Source organism: Grampus griseus (assembly GCF_964374135.1).
Source record: "Grampus griseus genome assembly, chromosome: 11".
Classification (NCBI taxonomy): domain Eukaryota; kingdom Metazoa; phylum Chordata; class Mammalia; order Artiodactyla; family Delphinidae; genus Grampus; species Grampus griseus.
Window position 1 is genome coordinate 88,237,013 of NC_139005.1, and position 16,971 is coordinate 88,253,983.

A 16,971-nucleotide genomic window follows, 5' to 3' on the forward strand; every position below is an offset into this window, starting at 1 on the left:
TTGCTGTAGTACCCACTGCAGGAGCCCCACTCAGACTCAGTGCACGTGACCTGCACGGTGCTCAGAAGGGCTCTGTGCTCGGTTTAACGCCCTGCCGTCTCCATCTTGCAATTCTTCATAATTGTTGAACAGGGGTTCTGCACTTTCATTTTGCACCAAGCCTCACAAACTATGTAGGTGGTCTTGTTCAGACCCTACTAAGGCCTCAGGGCGCAGGCAGCCTCCCCAGCACGGGAATCTAAAGGAGATCACAGGGGTGTTCGGAAGAGACTTCAAGCAGGCAGGAGTTCTAATTTCAGGTTGGTGTTCACAAGGTCAAAGAAGGCTTGTGGACCTCCAGAAGCTGGAGAATGAATTCAAACATTCCTTTGGATGATGTGAATTTAGCAGGTTACCATCAGTTTTCCCAGTTACTCCCATAAATAAACGTAACGCCCACTGTACATGCAGTTTCTTACTGGTAGAATGTTGGAGGTGAGGGTCAAGCCCAATGAAGCAGAGAAGCAAACCTGGTCTCTGCAACTTAAGATCTTTCCTACCTGCCTGCCACAGCCTGAAATCCCCTTCTTATTAAATCCTTCCTTCAGATCCTGCCAGTAAACCAGAACCCCGCTCAAGTGCAAATGTTTCTACCTTCTCAGAGCTTGCTGCCTCAATTAGCAGCCCTGCCCGCATACTCCCCCATCACTCCAGATTGCCAGCTGCCCTTTCCTATAGCCCTTTCCTCTCAGTCTTCAGATAGAGGCCTCCCAGTCCTGCGGCTCAGGCAAACCGCCTTTCAAATTCTCTCCTTTCTCTCGGCCTAGCTCAGATACCGCCAGCTCTTCACCTTTGGTCCTTTCCCTCCTCATCTCCTGCTCTCTGGCTTCCATCCTCTCAACCATTAAAACTGCCATCTCAAACACCACCCATCAAGGTTCAGAGTTTCATCAGCTTTGATCCTCTAGAAACAGGGCCACATATGAATTCTGGTAGCCTGAAGCCTTCAGGAGCCCTTCTTCCATAAAAAAACATTAAAAATTATCTTCGAAGACTGTGTTGTTATAAAGATAAGTATAATCCAGTCTGGATTGTATTTATTTTAAAATTCTTTTTTTTTTTTTTTTTTGCGGTACACGGGCCTCTCACTGTTGTGGCCTCTCCCGTTGTGGAGCACAGGCTCCGGACGCGCAGGCTCAGCGGCCATGGCTCACGGGCCCAGCCGCTCCACGGCACATGGGATCCTCCCGGACCAAGGCACGAACCCGTGTCCCCTGCAGCGGCAGGCGGACTCTCAACCACTGCGCCACCAGGGAAGCCCCTAAAATTCTCATTTTAAAATATATTAAAACATTTTCATGGGTCCCTGAAGTCTCATAGGCTCTGGGCACTGTGCCTTTAGAATTTAATGGAGAAATTAGTCCTTCTTTGAAGGCCTGGGTAAAGTTGAGGAGAAAGCCTTCATGAAGTCTTTTATTTCTGGGAAGCCATATTACTTTTTGCTTTTATTGTTCCTTTTATTGGGAAAACAACATAGTTATAAAGAAAATTTTGAGGAAACAACCAACTCATAATCTCATAGTCTAACACAACCCTTCATTTGTAATTCACTTCCTTATCCAGATGGAAAGCTAGTTTACACGGCTGACTGTTGTGTTTATGCAGTTCTGTATTCTGTTTATTCCATTTCGTATTATTTTACTGAAAACATTTTCCATGTTTCTACAATAGTCTTCCTAACCATCAATTTGACTTATGGTGATTGACTTATTTTTCTCTGTTGGTTTCCCAATCTTTTCAGACTAGGATTTCTTTGTCTGTTTTATTGCTTCCTTTTTGTCCTTTCATGGATTTAGTCTGGGCCACCTGATCATTCTGTATATCCTCCCCTGCCTCCCTCCGCCCCAGGTAGTCTGATTCATGGCTTCAGCTATGGGCTTTATTGGGCTGAGGAGAACGGGGTTTGCGGGTGGCTCTTCCCAGTGGTAATTAGTGTTCAATGATCTGTGTACATGACCTGCTCAAGCCCTTTCACACTGCATGGTTTGTGTTTGAGAGCCAGCCAGGCCGTGGGGCATGGTCTTGTTAAATTCTCCACTTTAGTAAAGGGATCAGAGTGTCAGAGCCTGAAGGTAAGTCAGAGATGATTTTGTCCAACTTCATTATTTTACAGATAAGGAAACTGAGGTTCAAAGAGGTTAACAGACTTGATCACGGTTCTGGAACCAGGGAGCAGGGATTTGAAACTTCATTCCTTGACCTCAAAGCTTCATGCTCTTTCTTCAATAGCATCCATTCTAAATTTGTTGAAGAGGAACTTTATTTTATACTGTTGTACCATTAGAATGAGAATTTACATTGTGGAATTAAATTTACAATAATTTTGTTGCCAAATTTATCTGAATATTGTCTGATGGGAAGAAAAAAGAAAAACTTCATAATTTTCAGTTAGGTCCATATTCTGAAATTATCTGGACTCTTATAGGAGAAATGTTTAAGTGATTCATGTTCTATTGAATGGTAACTTCACCTGTTTTGTTACTGTTCACTTGTCTCTAAGGTCTGTTGATTCACTTAGTACTACCATCCAACAGTCACATCAACTGAGCTTACCTGTTCAGAGATAAAGAGCAGATCAATCTTTGTCCCAAAATAGCCAGGGCAACATTGGTACTAGCAACCTGCAGAGAACAAAAGCGTACATTAGTAAGATGAGTGAATTTATCCATTTTGGCCATGAATATCATTACCTATGGTAGAAACATAAACTTCACTTTCACTCTCATCTCAAAAAATATTGGAAAGAAATAGCTCTAAAAATATTGTCTTGCAGGTAGGGAAACTAACTATAAAGACTTTTTGTTTGAAGATCTCCTTTAAATTATTTTTCCTTTTCTTCTAATCTCTCTTTTGCGTGTGTGGGGGGCAGTGGGGGGAGAGAGAGGGAGAGAGAGACGTCTCACTTAGGTTCATTGTTCAGTCATTTTCTCTCAGATTTTATTTGGCCTTCATCTACTCAAATAAACTTGAATTCTACCTTGACTGACTTATTTCAAGAAAAAAAGAAATTTGGTTATCAATGTAACTGAAGCAGAGGGAAGGGCACACAGGACGTGGAGAAGCAGGGAGAGCTATTTTACAACGTTTGGGGGTATGAGCACTGGCCTCCCATACCTACCCCCACCCCAGTCTCAACCCTGTCCTCTCTCCTAATCCATGGATCACATCCCATCCCTTCAAACATTTAGTAGACCCTGCTGGCCAGTGGTCTACTGCAGGAACAGGACTGGTATCCGTAGGCTGCCCTCCTGTCCCCGCAGACTTACAAAGTCCATGGAAAGGACGGTTTCTGCAGTCGAGTTCTTGGACTGGGTGAGTATCACGAAGGAGGCAGGGATGTCTAGGGTGAAGTTACCCGGTAATAAATTGACCACGGGAGGCTCTCTTGCCAAGACCTGTACCATGAAGGGCTGGGACAAGATGTACAGCTCTGCAATCTGCCCACATTCAGGGAAAGAAACAGAGATTGGGAGTCGTGAGTTGAAGAGGGGAAATAACAAATTTGGGGTGGCCTGTGGTGATTAAATCTTACATCATACAGTTAGAACAGAAAAAAACTCTTTAATAATTATAGCAATAACAACAAGATAATAATAATAACAGCTGCCATTTATTGAACACATACTGTGTGTCAGGCACCATGTCAGGACTTTCAGTATTATTGCATCTAATCTCCAAAAAATCCCTCTGAGGCAGGTTCTATCGGAATTCCCATTTCACAACTAAAGAAAATGAGTCTCAGAGAGGTTAAGTAATTTTCTCAAGGTTCCAGATGAGTAAGTTATAGAACTGGGATTCAAATCTAGGTCTGTCTGACTCAAGATCCTTGCTCTAAACCCAGGATGCTACACGAGCATCTCTCTGTCCTCCAGGGCAAACCTGAGCCTTTCAATATACTGTGTCCAATACTCAGATCCCATGACAGCATGATATTAATAGTTGTTTTAACTAAAGTCACAATGTGGCACTATTCCTTCCTTTCCCATTTAAGCTAATTATTTAAAGTGTGGTGGAAACTTATGGAAGGAACAAATGATTTATTCTGTGTACAATGTCTTTCCTAGTAACTTGTACTGTTCAGTTAATATTTGTGGATATCTGATTAAAAGAAAAACTCTTAAGAATGGAAATATGGATGCAAGCTTGGACCAGAAAGGAACATAAAGAAACAAAAAGTCTTCCAGAAGTAATTGCAGTGAAACCAAATACACCATTAAGGAGTCAAACCCTGAGCACTTACCCAGGAGAGCATGTTGCCAAGGCCTTGAGAGTTGCGAATCAAATGGTTGAAAATCTGGGAAATGAAGACCATCATGTCACTGCAAGGTTTTTACCTGGGTTGTATTTTCAGGGAAAATGCAGCATTCCCTGTAATTTTTATGAATCATGAAGCTGTTGCACCAAAAATGCCTAGTGTTTGAAGGTGACTGATTATTTTATAGCCCAACCACAGGAAATCTGAGGCCCAGAGAGGTAAAGTGACTTGTCCTAGGTCACACAGGAAGTTACATTGCTTTTGAGTAAGGGCCTTTTAACCTTAGGAACACAGTGTATATCTTATGGCTACGATCGATGTGTAAACATTGTACAGTGGTTAACAATGTCTTGTGTTATTGTCCTCTTTTTCAGAGGTTACTGAGACATGATGCATAAGCAATTTATCTTCATAGATGAATGGTTTTCAAGTCTGAAGCTAGAAGTGTCTAATTCTCAGTACTGTATAGCAGCTGGTGTTGCCATCAGCATTTTGAACACAAGATTTATAATTATTTGTATAATTAAGGCCTAGAGAATGAAAAGATACATAAGGAATGCTCAATAAAAGTTGTTAGTTGACTGGTAGAAGAGAGAGTTCTCATTATAAAAGGGAAGGGCATGACAGAGGATCAATGAATATCTGTGCTATTTACTGGTCATTGTAGATGTCAGTTGTAATTACTAACAGTAGAAATCTTTATGTTGGCATAACACAAATAATAAAATAATAATGATGATGATGATGATAATCAACACTTAGAGAGCATGTAGTCTGTGCTAAGCATTGGTCTGAATGCTTTACGTATATTTAAACCTCTTTAATGCCCATAACAACCCTATGAGTATGGAACATTATTATTCCCATTTTCCAAATGATGAAATCTGGCACAGAGAAGTTAAGTACATTGAAATTACCAAATTTTCATAGGTATTTGTCACAGGTAATAAGTAGTGGAGGGGCTTCTTGGTATTATTGAAGATCAGTCTAGAAGAACAGTGGCCCAGTATCATAAAAAGCTGAAATTAGCAGAACTGGAAACCCAACAACTCCCCAACTAGTATCAACATTCATTCCATAATCCCTTCATTCATTGTCCTGCTAGGAGTGATAATGTCTACAAAGGCCCAGGAATAGAAACTATGACATAAAACCCCCCATAATGGGATACTTATAACAAGATTAAATGTTGGTGTCGATTGTCATCATCCGTTAACTCTCCTAACCTTTTTTGTGGTGAGAGTGACGTTGAAAGCCCCAGCTGTAAAATAAGCATAGGACGCAGATTTAAAGAAATACTCGGAGATTCCAATGTAGATCATAGAGTCATTGTGTTCCGGGAGCACAAAAGGAACTGATGAGAAGGGGGGATCTGTGAGGTTTTCCAGGGGGTAGAATACGCCCTGTGGGGAAACAGAGAGAAAGACCAGTGTTATCAGGGGAAGACTCGAATGTGCAGGACTAAAGAAGGTGGACCCACTCAAGTCAGAATAAGGAATATTCCAGAAACTCAGTAGGGTTGAAAAAACCACGAGTCCTCTGACTCCTTGACTGGGGACTATGTTTCAGAGCTCTGATGACTTCTTGAGCATATCTGAGTGTGTCTGTCCACCCTGGGGTGTAATCCAGTGAGAAGTTCCTTGTTAGTCCTCTTCTCAGAGACAGGAAGGCAGGTGAATGTAGCTGGAGGGGACAGCTCTGAATAGTTCCTGAAGTGTCATGTAGAGATGTCAAACTTTTGACCTTCAAAATCCATAACTTCTGAGCATCTGGGGCATCACAGAAAGACTCAGAAGGACCCAGGATTCTAAATGGCTCAAAGCATTTTTGTGGCATTTTTACTGCTGCCTTCATAAGGTATAGGCTGTTATTACAAAATGGTGTCTTGTGTAATATTTAACTGAGTTGAATGACTCTGATTGAAACATAAGCCAACGTACATTAAAAAAAAAAAAACCAATGGGGGCTTCCCTGGTGGTGCAGTGGTTCAGAGTCTGCCTGCCAATGCAGGGGACACAGGTTCGTGCCCCGGTCCGGGAAGATCTCACATGCCGCGGAGCGGTTAGGCCCGTGATCCATGGCCGCTGGGCCTGCGCGTCCGGAGCCTGTGCTCTGCGACGGGAGAGGCCACAACAGTGAGAGGCCTGCGTACGGCAAAAAAAAAAAAAAAAAAAAAAGAATTCGCCTGCCAATGCAGGAGACACGGGTTCAAGCCCTGGTACGGGAAGATCCCACATGCCTCTGAGCAACTAAGCCTGCACGCCACAACTACGGAGCCTGCGCTCTAGAGACTTCAAGCCACAACTACTGAGCCCACTTGCCACAGCTACTGAAGCCCGCGTGCCTAGAGCCCATACTCTGCAACAAGTGAAGCCACCACAATGAGAAGCCCACGCACCACAACGAAGAGTAGCCCCCCAACAAAAAATAAATAAATTTTAAAATAAATTATATTTACTTTGGGACAAAAGCACAGTTAATCACTTTTCTAGAATCAGCAAACACTATTTTTTTTTTTTTTTTTTTTTTTTGCGGTACGCGGGCCTCTCCCTGCTGTGGCCTCTCCCGTTGCAGAGCACAGGCTCCGGATGCGCAGGCTCAGTGGCCATGGCTCATGGGCCCAGCCGCTGCGCGGCATGTGGGATCTTCCCGGACCGGGGCAGGAACCCGTGTCCCCTGTATCAGCAGGCAGACTCTCAACGACTGCGCCACCAGGGAAGCCCAGCAAACACTATTATCATGTGTTAATGGCCCTGACAGAGTTCAGCAGCCCTCAGTTAGATCGACTAACCTGAGAGCTAGGAATAGAACTATCTATATTTATAGTCTACTGATCTGTTGAGCCCTAATAAATGCAGACTATTCTACTTGCTGCCCCTTAGTCTGCAGGCTTACTCCCAGAGGCAGAGACATCACGATACTTTTCTTGAAGAAGGCAGACATATGCTGTGCAATCCAAGCAATCATTTACCAGTCCAGAAGATGTTCAAGAGTCTTTTAAAGGAGCATAAACATGAGAGAACTGCTTGAAAGAAGATTAAACTGTTGGAAGAGAATGTAGTTATATTTCCCTCTGCATGTAATATTTGTTCCTTGAATAGTGGTATTGATAGCCAAGCTTAGGACTCTGATGATGATAAAATTACCTTCAAATTCAGATCAATGTAATTCTCAGTAATTTCTGGAGAACTGATTAGGGAATAATCCAGCAGGGTATAGTTGTCAACGCTTCTTAAAACTAAATAACAAAGAAAAAAGAAAATTTACATTTATTAAAGGTATAGTATAACACATGGTTAATATTTATCCAGAACAAGTTTTTAATCCTCTGTTATTTAAAACAAAATTAACCCTTACCCTGTTTCATAAATAATACTTGCTCACTTTTCAAAACCCAGGAAAAGTAGATAAATCAAAAGAAGAAAGTAAAAACTCTTCTTTATCACACTGCCCTGAGAGAACCATCAGTAAAATTTTGGTACATAGCCTTTTATGCATGCTCCCAGAAGTAAAGAAATTTGCCCACAGCAACCTAGGACATGGCAATCCTCCACTGGTTCTTTCCTCGTCTTTTCTACATCTTCTTTCTCTTTCCCTACCTCTCCAATCTGTTCTTTTTTATTCATCTATCTGCATCCACTCATCAATCCATCTGTCCAGCCATCATCTCCTTTCATCCCTCTATCAAGTTAATATTTATGAACCTAGTGTGAGTTAGGCACTGTGCTCGGTGTTGAGAACACGGAGAAGACTCAACGTCCCTGCCCTCAATGAACTCACAGTCTGAAGGAGGAGACAGACATATAAACAGGAAATTATAATACAGCGTAATAAGAGCAGATCTGTAACTGAGCTCCAGAGGGCCTACTACAAACATAGTCTTATAGTCTTCCCCATCTTGGTATCAGTAATTCCACTCTTCCAATTTTCTAGTTGCTCAGAGTAAACCCTGGCCTCATGCCTGACTCCCCTCATGACCCACATTCAATGTGTCAGCAAATACCACTGTCCCTACCCTCCAGGTACATCCGAAACCTGAACATATCTCACCATCTTCGTCACTCCATCCAGGTCACTGCCTTCCTTGCTCGTATAGGTCACTGCACTAGCCTCTTAAGTGGTCTCCCTGCTTCCACCCCTGAATCCTGTCCTATTATTAATAGAGAGAAACCAGAGGGATCTCCTTAAAATATAAGTCAGCTCATGAAAGCCGTGCTCAGAACTCTCTCAGGACTTCCCATATCAGATGAAGAGCCAGGCTTTGTAGTGACCTACAGAGCCCTGAAGGTCTAGCCGTCTGCTTTCTCCTCGTTCCCTCTGCTCTCGGGATGGACTTCTCAACATCCCTCAATGCGCCCGGCAGTGCTCCCACATGGGCCTTTGAGCCTGCCGTTTCCTCTGCCTGGAATGTTCTTCATCCAGATCTAGGAGCGGTGTACTCCCTACTTCATTCAGGTCTTTACTCTAATGCCAGCTGCTCAGTGGCGCCTCTCCTGGCCATGCTATTTTAAACAGAAACCCCTCGTCAGCTCCTTCCCTGCTTTATTTTTCTTCATACCACTTATCGCAACGATACCATAGATTTTACTTATTATCTTGCCGGCTGGCTGTCTCCTCTCACTAGCCCCATGAGGGCAGGGATTTCTGTCTCACAGGCTTACTGCGGCATCCCCAGCACCAAGAACAGCACCCAGCCTATTACAGGGGCTCAGCATACCGTGGCAGGGTGCGGGGGCGGGGGCGGGGGCGTAAGTGGATGGAGTGCAAAGAGAGATCTGCCCCGAAGTGTCATGTGAGCGTTGAGGAGGCGGGACTTTGGGGTGTGGGCTGTCAGGTAGGATTTCTTGGGAGAGACTATGCCTGAGCTGAGCCTTCAGAGCTAGAGGAGTGAACAGGACAAGGGATGCCTGCGGGGTAGGGAGCAGAAGGGGCTGCATCCCTCGGGGCTTAGCACAGTGCTGGCAAAGAAATGGGTGCCCTGTAAATACCTCTTAAGTGAATAGATGGATGGAGGGGAGGAAGAGAAAGCTCTTCTAGGCAGAGAGGACAGCATGACTGGAGGCAAGGTGTGAGGCGGTAGAAGCAGTTTGATCGCAGACAAAGGTGCAAGATGAAGCCCAGAGAGGCGAGAGGGAGCCAGAGCACGGCAGGTGGGTCTCGCAGTCCATGTTAAGGTATTTGGACTTGATCCTGAAGGCAGCTATAGGAGCCACTGGAGGGGTTAGAACCAGGGGATAACTGGTCAGGATGAGCATTCATCATTCTGAAGAGGATGGATTTAGCCCCAGAGCTGGGATTCAGGCTCACGACAGTTTAATTCTTTGCCTTGCATCTAGTTTCCTGAAGTCACCCCCACCTGCAGTGAAGCTGGTTAGCAGCAGAAAAGAGCGGGACCTGCACACGGGCAGGTCCTCCCATGCACCTTCCTGCGGTGCTAGTTTGCAGAGGGGAAAGCAGATGGGGGAGCTGGAGCAAAGCACACCTGGAGAGCACCTGCGTGTGAAGGTGGGAGGAGAAACACCCAGAAGAGACAGTTCTGGGACTCACCCTCCAGCATGCTGAGGTTGGCATTCAGTGCCTCCACCTCACTTGTGATAATGGGACAGAGCTGGCCATAAAAGGAATAAAAAAAAAATGCAGGTTATCACATTGTACTGGAAACCACTGTTTAAGGGCCTAGACCCCAACAAAGGCCTTCCAGTGAGGAGACATTCTCCCTTTGGACTCTCCCTTAAATTAGTTGATGCCTATGGGCCTCAGGTTCCGTATGTATGGGTGGCATGACATAGAATGCTGGCTCAACTTCATAGCAACCGGGACCACACCCACTCAGCCCCATAAAAGAACAAGCCCTTGGCTTTCATCTCTGCAGCATGACAGGGCATGTGCCCCAGTCCATGTTAGTGCTACGACACCTGGGGAACCTGCTGCCTGCACGGCTGAGCCTCTCCCAATGGCAGGGATGCCCCTGCCTGCCACCTCTGCCATCAGCATGCCAGGCCCTGCCAGGGAGAGTTAGAGCAGGGCCTTTATTTCCTTGCTGGACTGCTCGGAGAGCCCATTAGATCAGACATCTATTTAGATCAGAGCCCCTTTTGGAATTAGAAAATCAATTTTGAATCAGACCCAAGCACATCTGTAGGAAGAAGGAAGAGTATCAAGCTCGATGCCGTGTGCCAGGAGTGTGCTGAGCACGCAGTGTGGTGGTTACTAGCAGAGGCTCAGGAGCCTGGCTGCCTGGGGTTGAATGCCTTGGCAAGTTACTTGTACTCTCTGGCCTCAGTTTCCTCATCTGCAACGTGGGGATGATAGCTGTATCTACTGCGTCAGGTGATTGTGAGTAGAAATTGAGGCAATCCATGTGAGATTGCCCAGCTCAGAGTAAGCATTCAGTAAATGTTAGCTGTTGCCAACCTCATTTCATCCTCACTACAGTCCTGAGAGGCAGGCACTACTGGCCCCTATTTACAGATGGAAAACAGAAGCTTGCAGAGGGTAAGCGAGTTGCCAGGAGCTAGATCAGTAGGATGTGAGATCTGGCCTGACGTGGCTACACAGCTGTGGTCTGAGCACCCTTGGCCTTTTCTAGCGGCACAGAGGGAACCTAGAAGCAAAGCATCTACGATCTCTAAGTCATACACAAGCTCCAGGCAAACTTAACTATTGGCTTCTTGTCGGAGGCCAAAGGACCATGCCTTGTTTTGAACAAAGGAATGATCAAGTGTGGGGTCCCTGAAAGCAACAGCACTGTTTCCCAGGCACTCTTCAATATGCACATCCACTGGCACTCAGCACCTTTCAGGTAAGGACGGGAAAGGTTGCAAAGCTTCAGTGTCCCCTGACCAGCCGCACAACCTTGTTAGACAAGCTGCTTGACGTCTCTGTGCGTTGATTTCCTCACTGACATTCATTATGCACCTACTGCCTTCCAAGTGCTGAACTGAACACAAGGGGGCTGGAGACAGCCAGACACCATCCTTGCCCCTCTTTTCCAGAAAGGAATCTCCCTTCTTTTCCCGTCCTCCTCACCTCTCTCCTTGTCTCCCCAGAAATGTGGGTAAAGCGTTCAGGGAAGATATTGTCAGGAACGGAAACAGGGCACATGGCCAATTCCATCTTTCCCTTCCTCGGACACTGACTTCTGGCATCAAGATACTTGGATGCCATCTTAACGTATACTGTTTCACTTGGCTGGGAATATTCTTTCTTCTTTCCCGTTCCTTACTTATTCAATTCCTACCTATATTTGAAGGCTCAGTTCAAGTCCTGCACTCTCCAAAAATATCTCCCAGGATAGGATACTCCTAGGCTCTATTTACTTAATCTTTCCAGTTCTCTGAACCCCCTCAGTCCAACCTAATGACCATGTAAGTATGTACGAAATTCAAATACTTATTCAGTTGCAGTTTCACAAGTCTGAGCTGGTTTTTCCTAAACAGACAAGTTTATTCCTTTTCCATATCCTCAACAGACTCTAGCCTAGAGTGCTGGGCATGTAGTAGGTACACAATAAACGAACTCTTTTTGACTGTTTGCCCACCCTGGGGCGAGGACTTGAGGGAGGGAATGCTGTACTATTTATCTCTGCAGCCCTAGCACCTACCATTCTGTTTGGCACACAGTAGGCACTTGAGAAACTACTAAGTTGCAAAGGATAATGTGTGTGAAAGTGCCTTAGATGGTGCTTAGCACACGGTAGGTGCTCAGGAAAGGTTTAGTGACTAAAAGCTAATCAAAGCACGGCAGAACTGCTGCTGATGGCATGTTACTATGGCTGTATAGCCTCTAAAGACTTACCATTTTATTTAAGTTCTTTAGAATGGGTTTCTCCATGGGCTCAGCAAAGGAGTTATATAGGACACTAGGAAAAAAGAGATTACAAAAGGGCTTACACAGGATCATATCTGCCAGTTCATAACTGCCCCTAGGTGCCACGTGAGAACCCAGCTCCAGACTGTCCACTGCCTACCAGGGTGCTCACCTGAGCTCTCCAGAAAACGAGATGTCATTGCGGCTCACTTGGGCATTGCAGTCTTGGAGCTTCAGGACTGGGTGACCAAAGTCATTCCGGGCCAGGACAAGTATACCGGTGAAGTAGACCCCAGAGAGAAGCAAGTTAGCTCCTCCTGTGTCTTGGCTGTTGAGGGAAGAAGTGCAAGGTTACCCAAGCCTGGGCAGGGGTGCAGATGGATCTTGTTTCTCTGATTAGCCATAGAATCTAAGCCCCAGGAGGGCAGGAACTTCATCACCTCTGGATTCCTGGCACCTACAACAGGTAGGGGTGAATATTTACTGAACAAATGAAGTAACAAATATGTGAATGGTGACAGCTCTAGGAAACTTGCATTTATTTCATCTTGAGTTCGCTGGCCCCCATAATGGTTGAGCATGTATTAGGCACCATTCATATACGATGCTTGTTTGGAGGAAGAACATAGGGGTCAAGGTGGCCACACCTTATTTAGGAGGGGCATAGATGGGGAGGTGACACTTAGATGTCATCTGTGAACTCCTTGAGGGAGTGGTGCTATTCATCTCCAAGCCCCAGGATTTAGCTCATGGCCTGACACAGAATAAGCACTCAATCTATGGTTGATGAGTCAGCAAAGAAATGAATAATACATGAATCTATGTTTCTTATGGGGGAACATATTATATCCCTACCGTCTACGAGACTGGAGTTCTTGAGACAGGGATGAATGGTACTCAGTACCATTTATAAATGGATACAGTCAGTAGGTACTCAGTAAATGGATACTGAATGACCAAATGGATGAATGAATGTGTCATCCTGGGGCATCAACCAAGGCAGACCTAAACATTACACCCACACAGTGACTTACACATAGTAGGTGGTTTGTAACCGTACCATGAATTTGATCCTTTTTTTTTATCTTCTTTTCTGGCCACAGCCCATGGCATGTGGGATCTTAGTTCTCTGACCAGGGATCAAACCTGTGCCCCCTGCAGTGGAAGCGGGGAGTCTTAACCGCTGGACTGCCAGGGAAGTCCCAGGAAATCTTAAATGACATGCTGATCAGTGGCTCTGACTTTAAGGGAAGGATGCTTTTCAGCCCCCTCCTCCCTGCCCTCAGTAGAGATATTCTGATTTAAATCTCTCCTGGAAAGATGCTCTTGAGAAAGATGGTTAATGGCTGAGGGAAAGAAGCCTAACGTCAAACACATTGGCAACTTTATCTACTTCTGATTTCTTGCTCCGTCTCCCCCAGAACAGCAGTAGACTTCTCAGTGGAATACTCACAAAAGTGGAGACTTGATTTCCCAGTCTGTGCTGATGTTGGCAGTGCCGTGCTTGATCAGGGCCCTGATACCCACCCCAGGCACAAAGGCTAGTGAAGTATTTGGAAGTGAAAAGGCATTGATTTTTATGCTGTAAAACAGGAAACAGAGGAGTTAGTGCAACTCAGCCAGCACATCTCTAAGTAAGGCAAAATCGGAAATGCAGTGGTAGAACTCCCAAGATGGGCAATTGTGAATTCCTATAGAGCAGGGGTCCCCAACCCCCGGGCCACGGGCCGGTACCGGTACACAGCCTGTTAGGAACCGGGCCGCACAGCGGGAGGTGAGTGGCGGCGGGCAGGCGAGCGAGCCCTTCATCTGCCGCTCCGCATTGCTCCCCAGGAAACGGGTCCCTTGTGCCAAAAAGGTTTCGGACTGCTGCTATAGAGGAAGGACCCTTAGGTATGCAGTGCAGCCTCACGGCACTGCCTTCTAATTCCTCTCACACCCTTGGCAGGAAGCCCCTTGTATCTAGCTGAGGGGAGAAATGAGCAAGTTTAGGAACAGATTTGCAAACAATCAATCGACTTCTTTAGTTTCTTTAAAGACAAAACACTGCCATCATTATTTTTCCCTTCAGCTGTCCCAGTGTTTCTCAATGCGGGAAACATTAACATTTTGTTTGTTTGTTTGTTTGTTTTTGTGGTATGCGGGCCTCTCACTGTTGTGGCCTCTCCCGTTGCGCAGCACAGGTTCCGGACGTGCAGGCTCAGCGGCCATGGCTCACGGGCCCAGCCGCTCCGCGGCATGTGGGATCCTCCCGGACCGGGGCACGAACCCGTGTCCCCTGCATCGGCAGGCAGACTCTCAACCACTGTGCCACCAGGGAAGCCTAACATTAACATTTTGGATGGGACAACTATTTTTTTGTAGAGGACTGTTGTACAAATTGCAGGATATTTGGCATATGTACCAACTAAATGCCAATCGTGTCCCTCCCCCCACCCCTAAATCATCAGGACGATAAACAGCATGCCTTCCTCCCAAATGTCCTCTATGTGGACAGTATCTTCCCTAGTTGAGAAATTTATTTTAGAGCATTAACTCCCCCTAGGATTCTCTGAGCTGTCACACAGGTAACTAGAGGCAGTAGGTGGCATGCAACATACATAGGTAGATGGCCACGTGCATTATGTTAAGTTATTAGTATGACCATCTATTGAGCAATTACTACCTGCTAAACACTGGAGTAAGCACTTCACATGTGTTACCTCATTTTAACCCTCACCATAATCCTATGAGGCTGCTGCTGATTTTGCAATCTGCAATTCAGAGATGAGAAGATTAGAAACTTGGCTGAAGTCATAGATAAGTGGTAGAACCAGACCTGGAAGCCTCCTCAATCTGTCTTCAGGCTTCTTAACCAGGAGGCTATGGCACTTCGTGCACCGTGCAAAGGGCACTGGGCTCGGAGCCACGTTTTGTGCTAGCTGTACAACCTTGGGCAAGGCACTTAACCTCCTTCAGTCAGTCACTGAAAAGAAGTGTGACTCATGGGAAGGTTGAGAAGACAAAATGAAGCCATCTGTGTATAACTGTTGCACGGGAGAAAGCACTGTTATGAACTAAGATTAGGGAAAATTTTAAAATGTGACAGCCAATAAGAAACGATTATTTGTTATTTCCTCTTTTCTGCATCCTTTCCTACCTATTCTCTGTCAAATATCCTGAGGATCACTGTGAAAAGAGGATGGTAGAGATTAATGTATCTTGGAAATATTTTCACTTTGATACGTATAGGTCTAACTCATTCTTTGTAATTGCTGCAGAGTAATCTAAGCTATGGATTAAAAAAAATCATTGCTTTGTGGGTAGACATCTAGGTTGTTTCCAGTATTTCTGCATTATAAACAGTGCCACAGTGAACATCCCCATATATGCTGTTTGTGTAGATGTTTCTCTAGAGAGGGTGCTGAGAAGTGGAATTGTTGGGTCAAAAAGCATGCCTAAAAAAATCCTTAAAAATCACCTCCTAAAATAGCACTGTCTAGGGGCTTCCCCGGTGGTGCAGTGGTTGAGGGTCTGCCTGCCGATGCAGGGGACACGGGTTCGTGCCCTGGTCCGGGATGATCCCATATGCCGCGGAGTGGCTGGGCCCGTGAGCCATGGCCGCTGAGCCTGCGCGTCTGGAGCCTGTGCTCCGCACTGGGAGAGGCCACAACAGTGAGAGGCCCGTGTACTGCAAAAAAACAAAAAAAACAAAAAAAACCCCACTGTCTAATAGAAATATAATGTGAGCCGTATATGTAATTTAACATTATCTAGACACATTAAAAATGGGAAATATTATAATTTGAACATGTAATCAATATAAAAATTGTTAATGAGATATTTTATTTTCCTTTTTCAAAAATAAACAAAATACAGTATGTGTTTTATATTCATGATGTACCTCAATCTAGATATTGCATTTTCAACAGAAATTCTTGACCTGTATTTAGAGCTGATAAAATTTTCAATTGAAAGAGTAAACTTACATACTCAAATTGTTCCAGACTTAAAAGTTCTTCAGTAACTGAATCATGTGAGTTTTTAAATTAAAACTGAAATTAAAAAAATTAAAAATCCAGTACTCAGTTGCACTAATCATACCTCAAGTGCTCAATAGTGACATGAGGCTAGCAGCTCCTGTTTGAACAGCACAGGTCTGAAATTATTGTACCAGTTTATCTGCTCCCACTAGCAATGCATGGGAATACCTGTTTCTCCTCATCTTTACCTTCACTTTATATTACAGGAATCACCCTGGTTTTTCTGCTGTGGCATTATCATCAGTGTAATTAAATCATTAGATTTGTAAATATATATTTAATGTTCATCTCTCTCACTGGACACTAAAGGCGTATCTGTGTCATTCACTACACTATACCCTATGCCTAGAACAAAGCCTTAGTACACAGTAGGTGCTCAACAAATTCTTGTTGAATGGCTGACTGTATTATAATTAGAGCATCTGTCATATTAGACCATGAGGCAAACGAAGCCAGAGGCCAGAGTTAAGGATAGGGGAACAGAAAAATACAAGACAGTTGTATTCTGATGAAACTGTGGGGCTTCAATAGGATTCTTCAACTGTTTTTTTGGGGCGGGGGGCATAGTTGCTTTACAATGTAGTGTTAGTTTCTGTTGTACAACGAAGTGAATCAGCTATATGTATACATATACCCCCACCCCGCTTGAACCTCCCTCCCACTACCCACCTCATTTCATCCATCTAGGTCTCCGCAGAGCACCGAGTTGAGTTCCCTGCGCTATACTGCAGGTTCCCACTAGCGATCTGTTTTACACATGGCAGTGCACATATATCAACCCCAATCTCCCAATTCATCCTCCCCACTGTGTCCACACACCCATTCCCTATGTCTGTGTCTCTATTC

At 44.8% G+C, this 16,971-nt stretch overlaps 1 protein-coding gene across 1 annotated transcript in view; it reads right to left on the reverse strand.

Moving 5' to 3' along the window:
- Positions 1–16,971, reverse strand: part of BPIFC (BPI fold containing family C) — a gene marked incomplete at both ends in the record, with an annotated part of 35,428 nt that overhangs the window by 14,953 nt on the left and 3,504 nt on the right. The window contains 9 exons of the mRNA XM_082665061.1: positions 2,593–2,660; positions 3,306–3,476; positions 4,280–4,333; positions 5,521–5,697; positions 7,441–7,532; positions 9,842–9,902; positions 12,092–12,155; positions 12,276–12,431; positions 13,557–13,685. Coding sequence (XP_082521187.1) covers positions 2,593–2,660; positions 3,306–3,476; positions 4,280–4,333; positions 5,521–5,697; positions 7,441–7,532; positions 9,842–9,902; positions 12,092–12,155; positions 12,276–12,431; positions 13,557–13,685 — 972 coding nt within the window. The remainder of the gene's footprint in view (positions 1–2,592; positions 2,661–3,305; positions 3,477–4,279; positions 4,334–5,520; positions 5,698–7,440; positions 7,533–9,841; positions 9,903–12,091; positions 12,156–12,275; positions 12,432–13,556; positions 13,686–16,971) is intronic.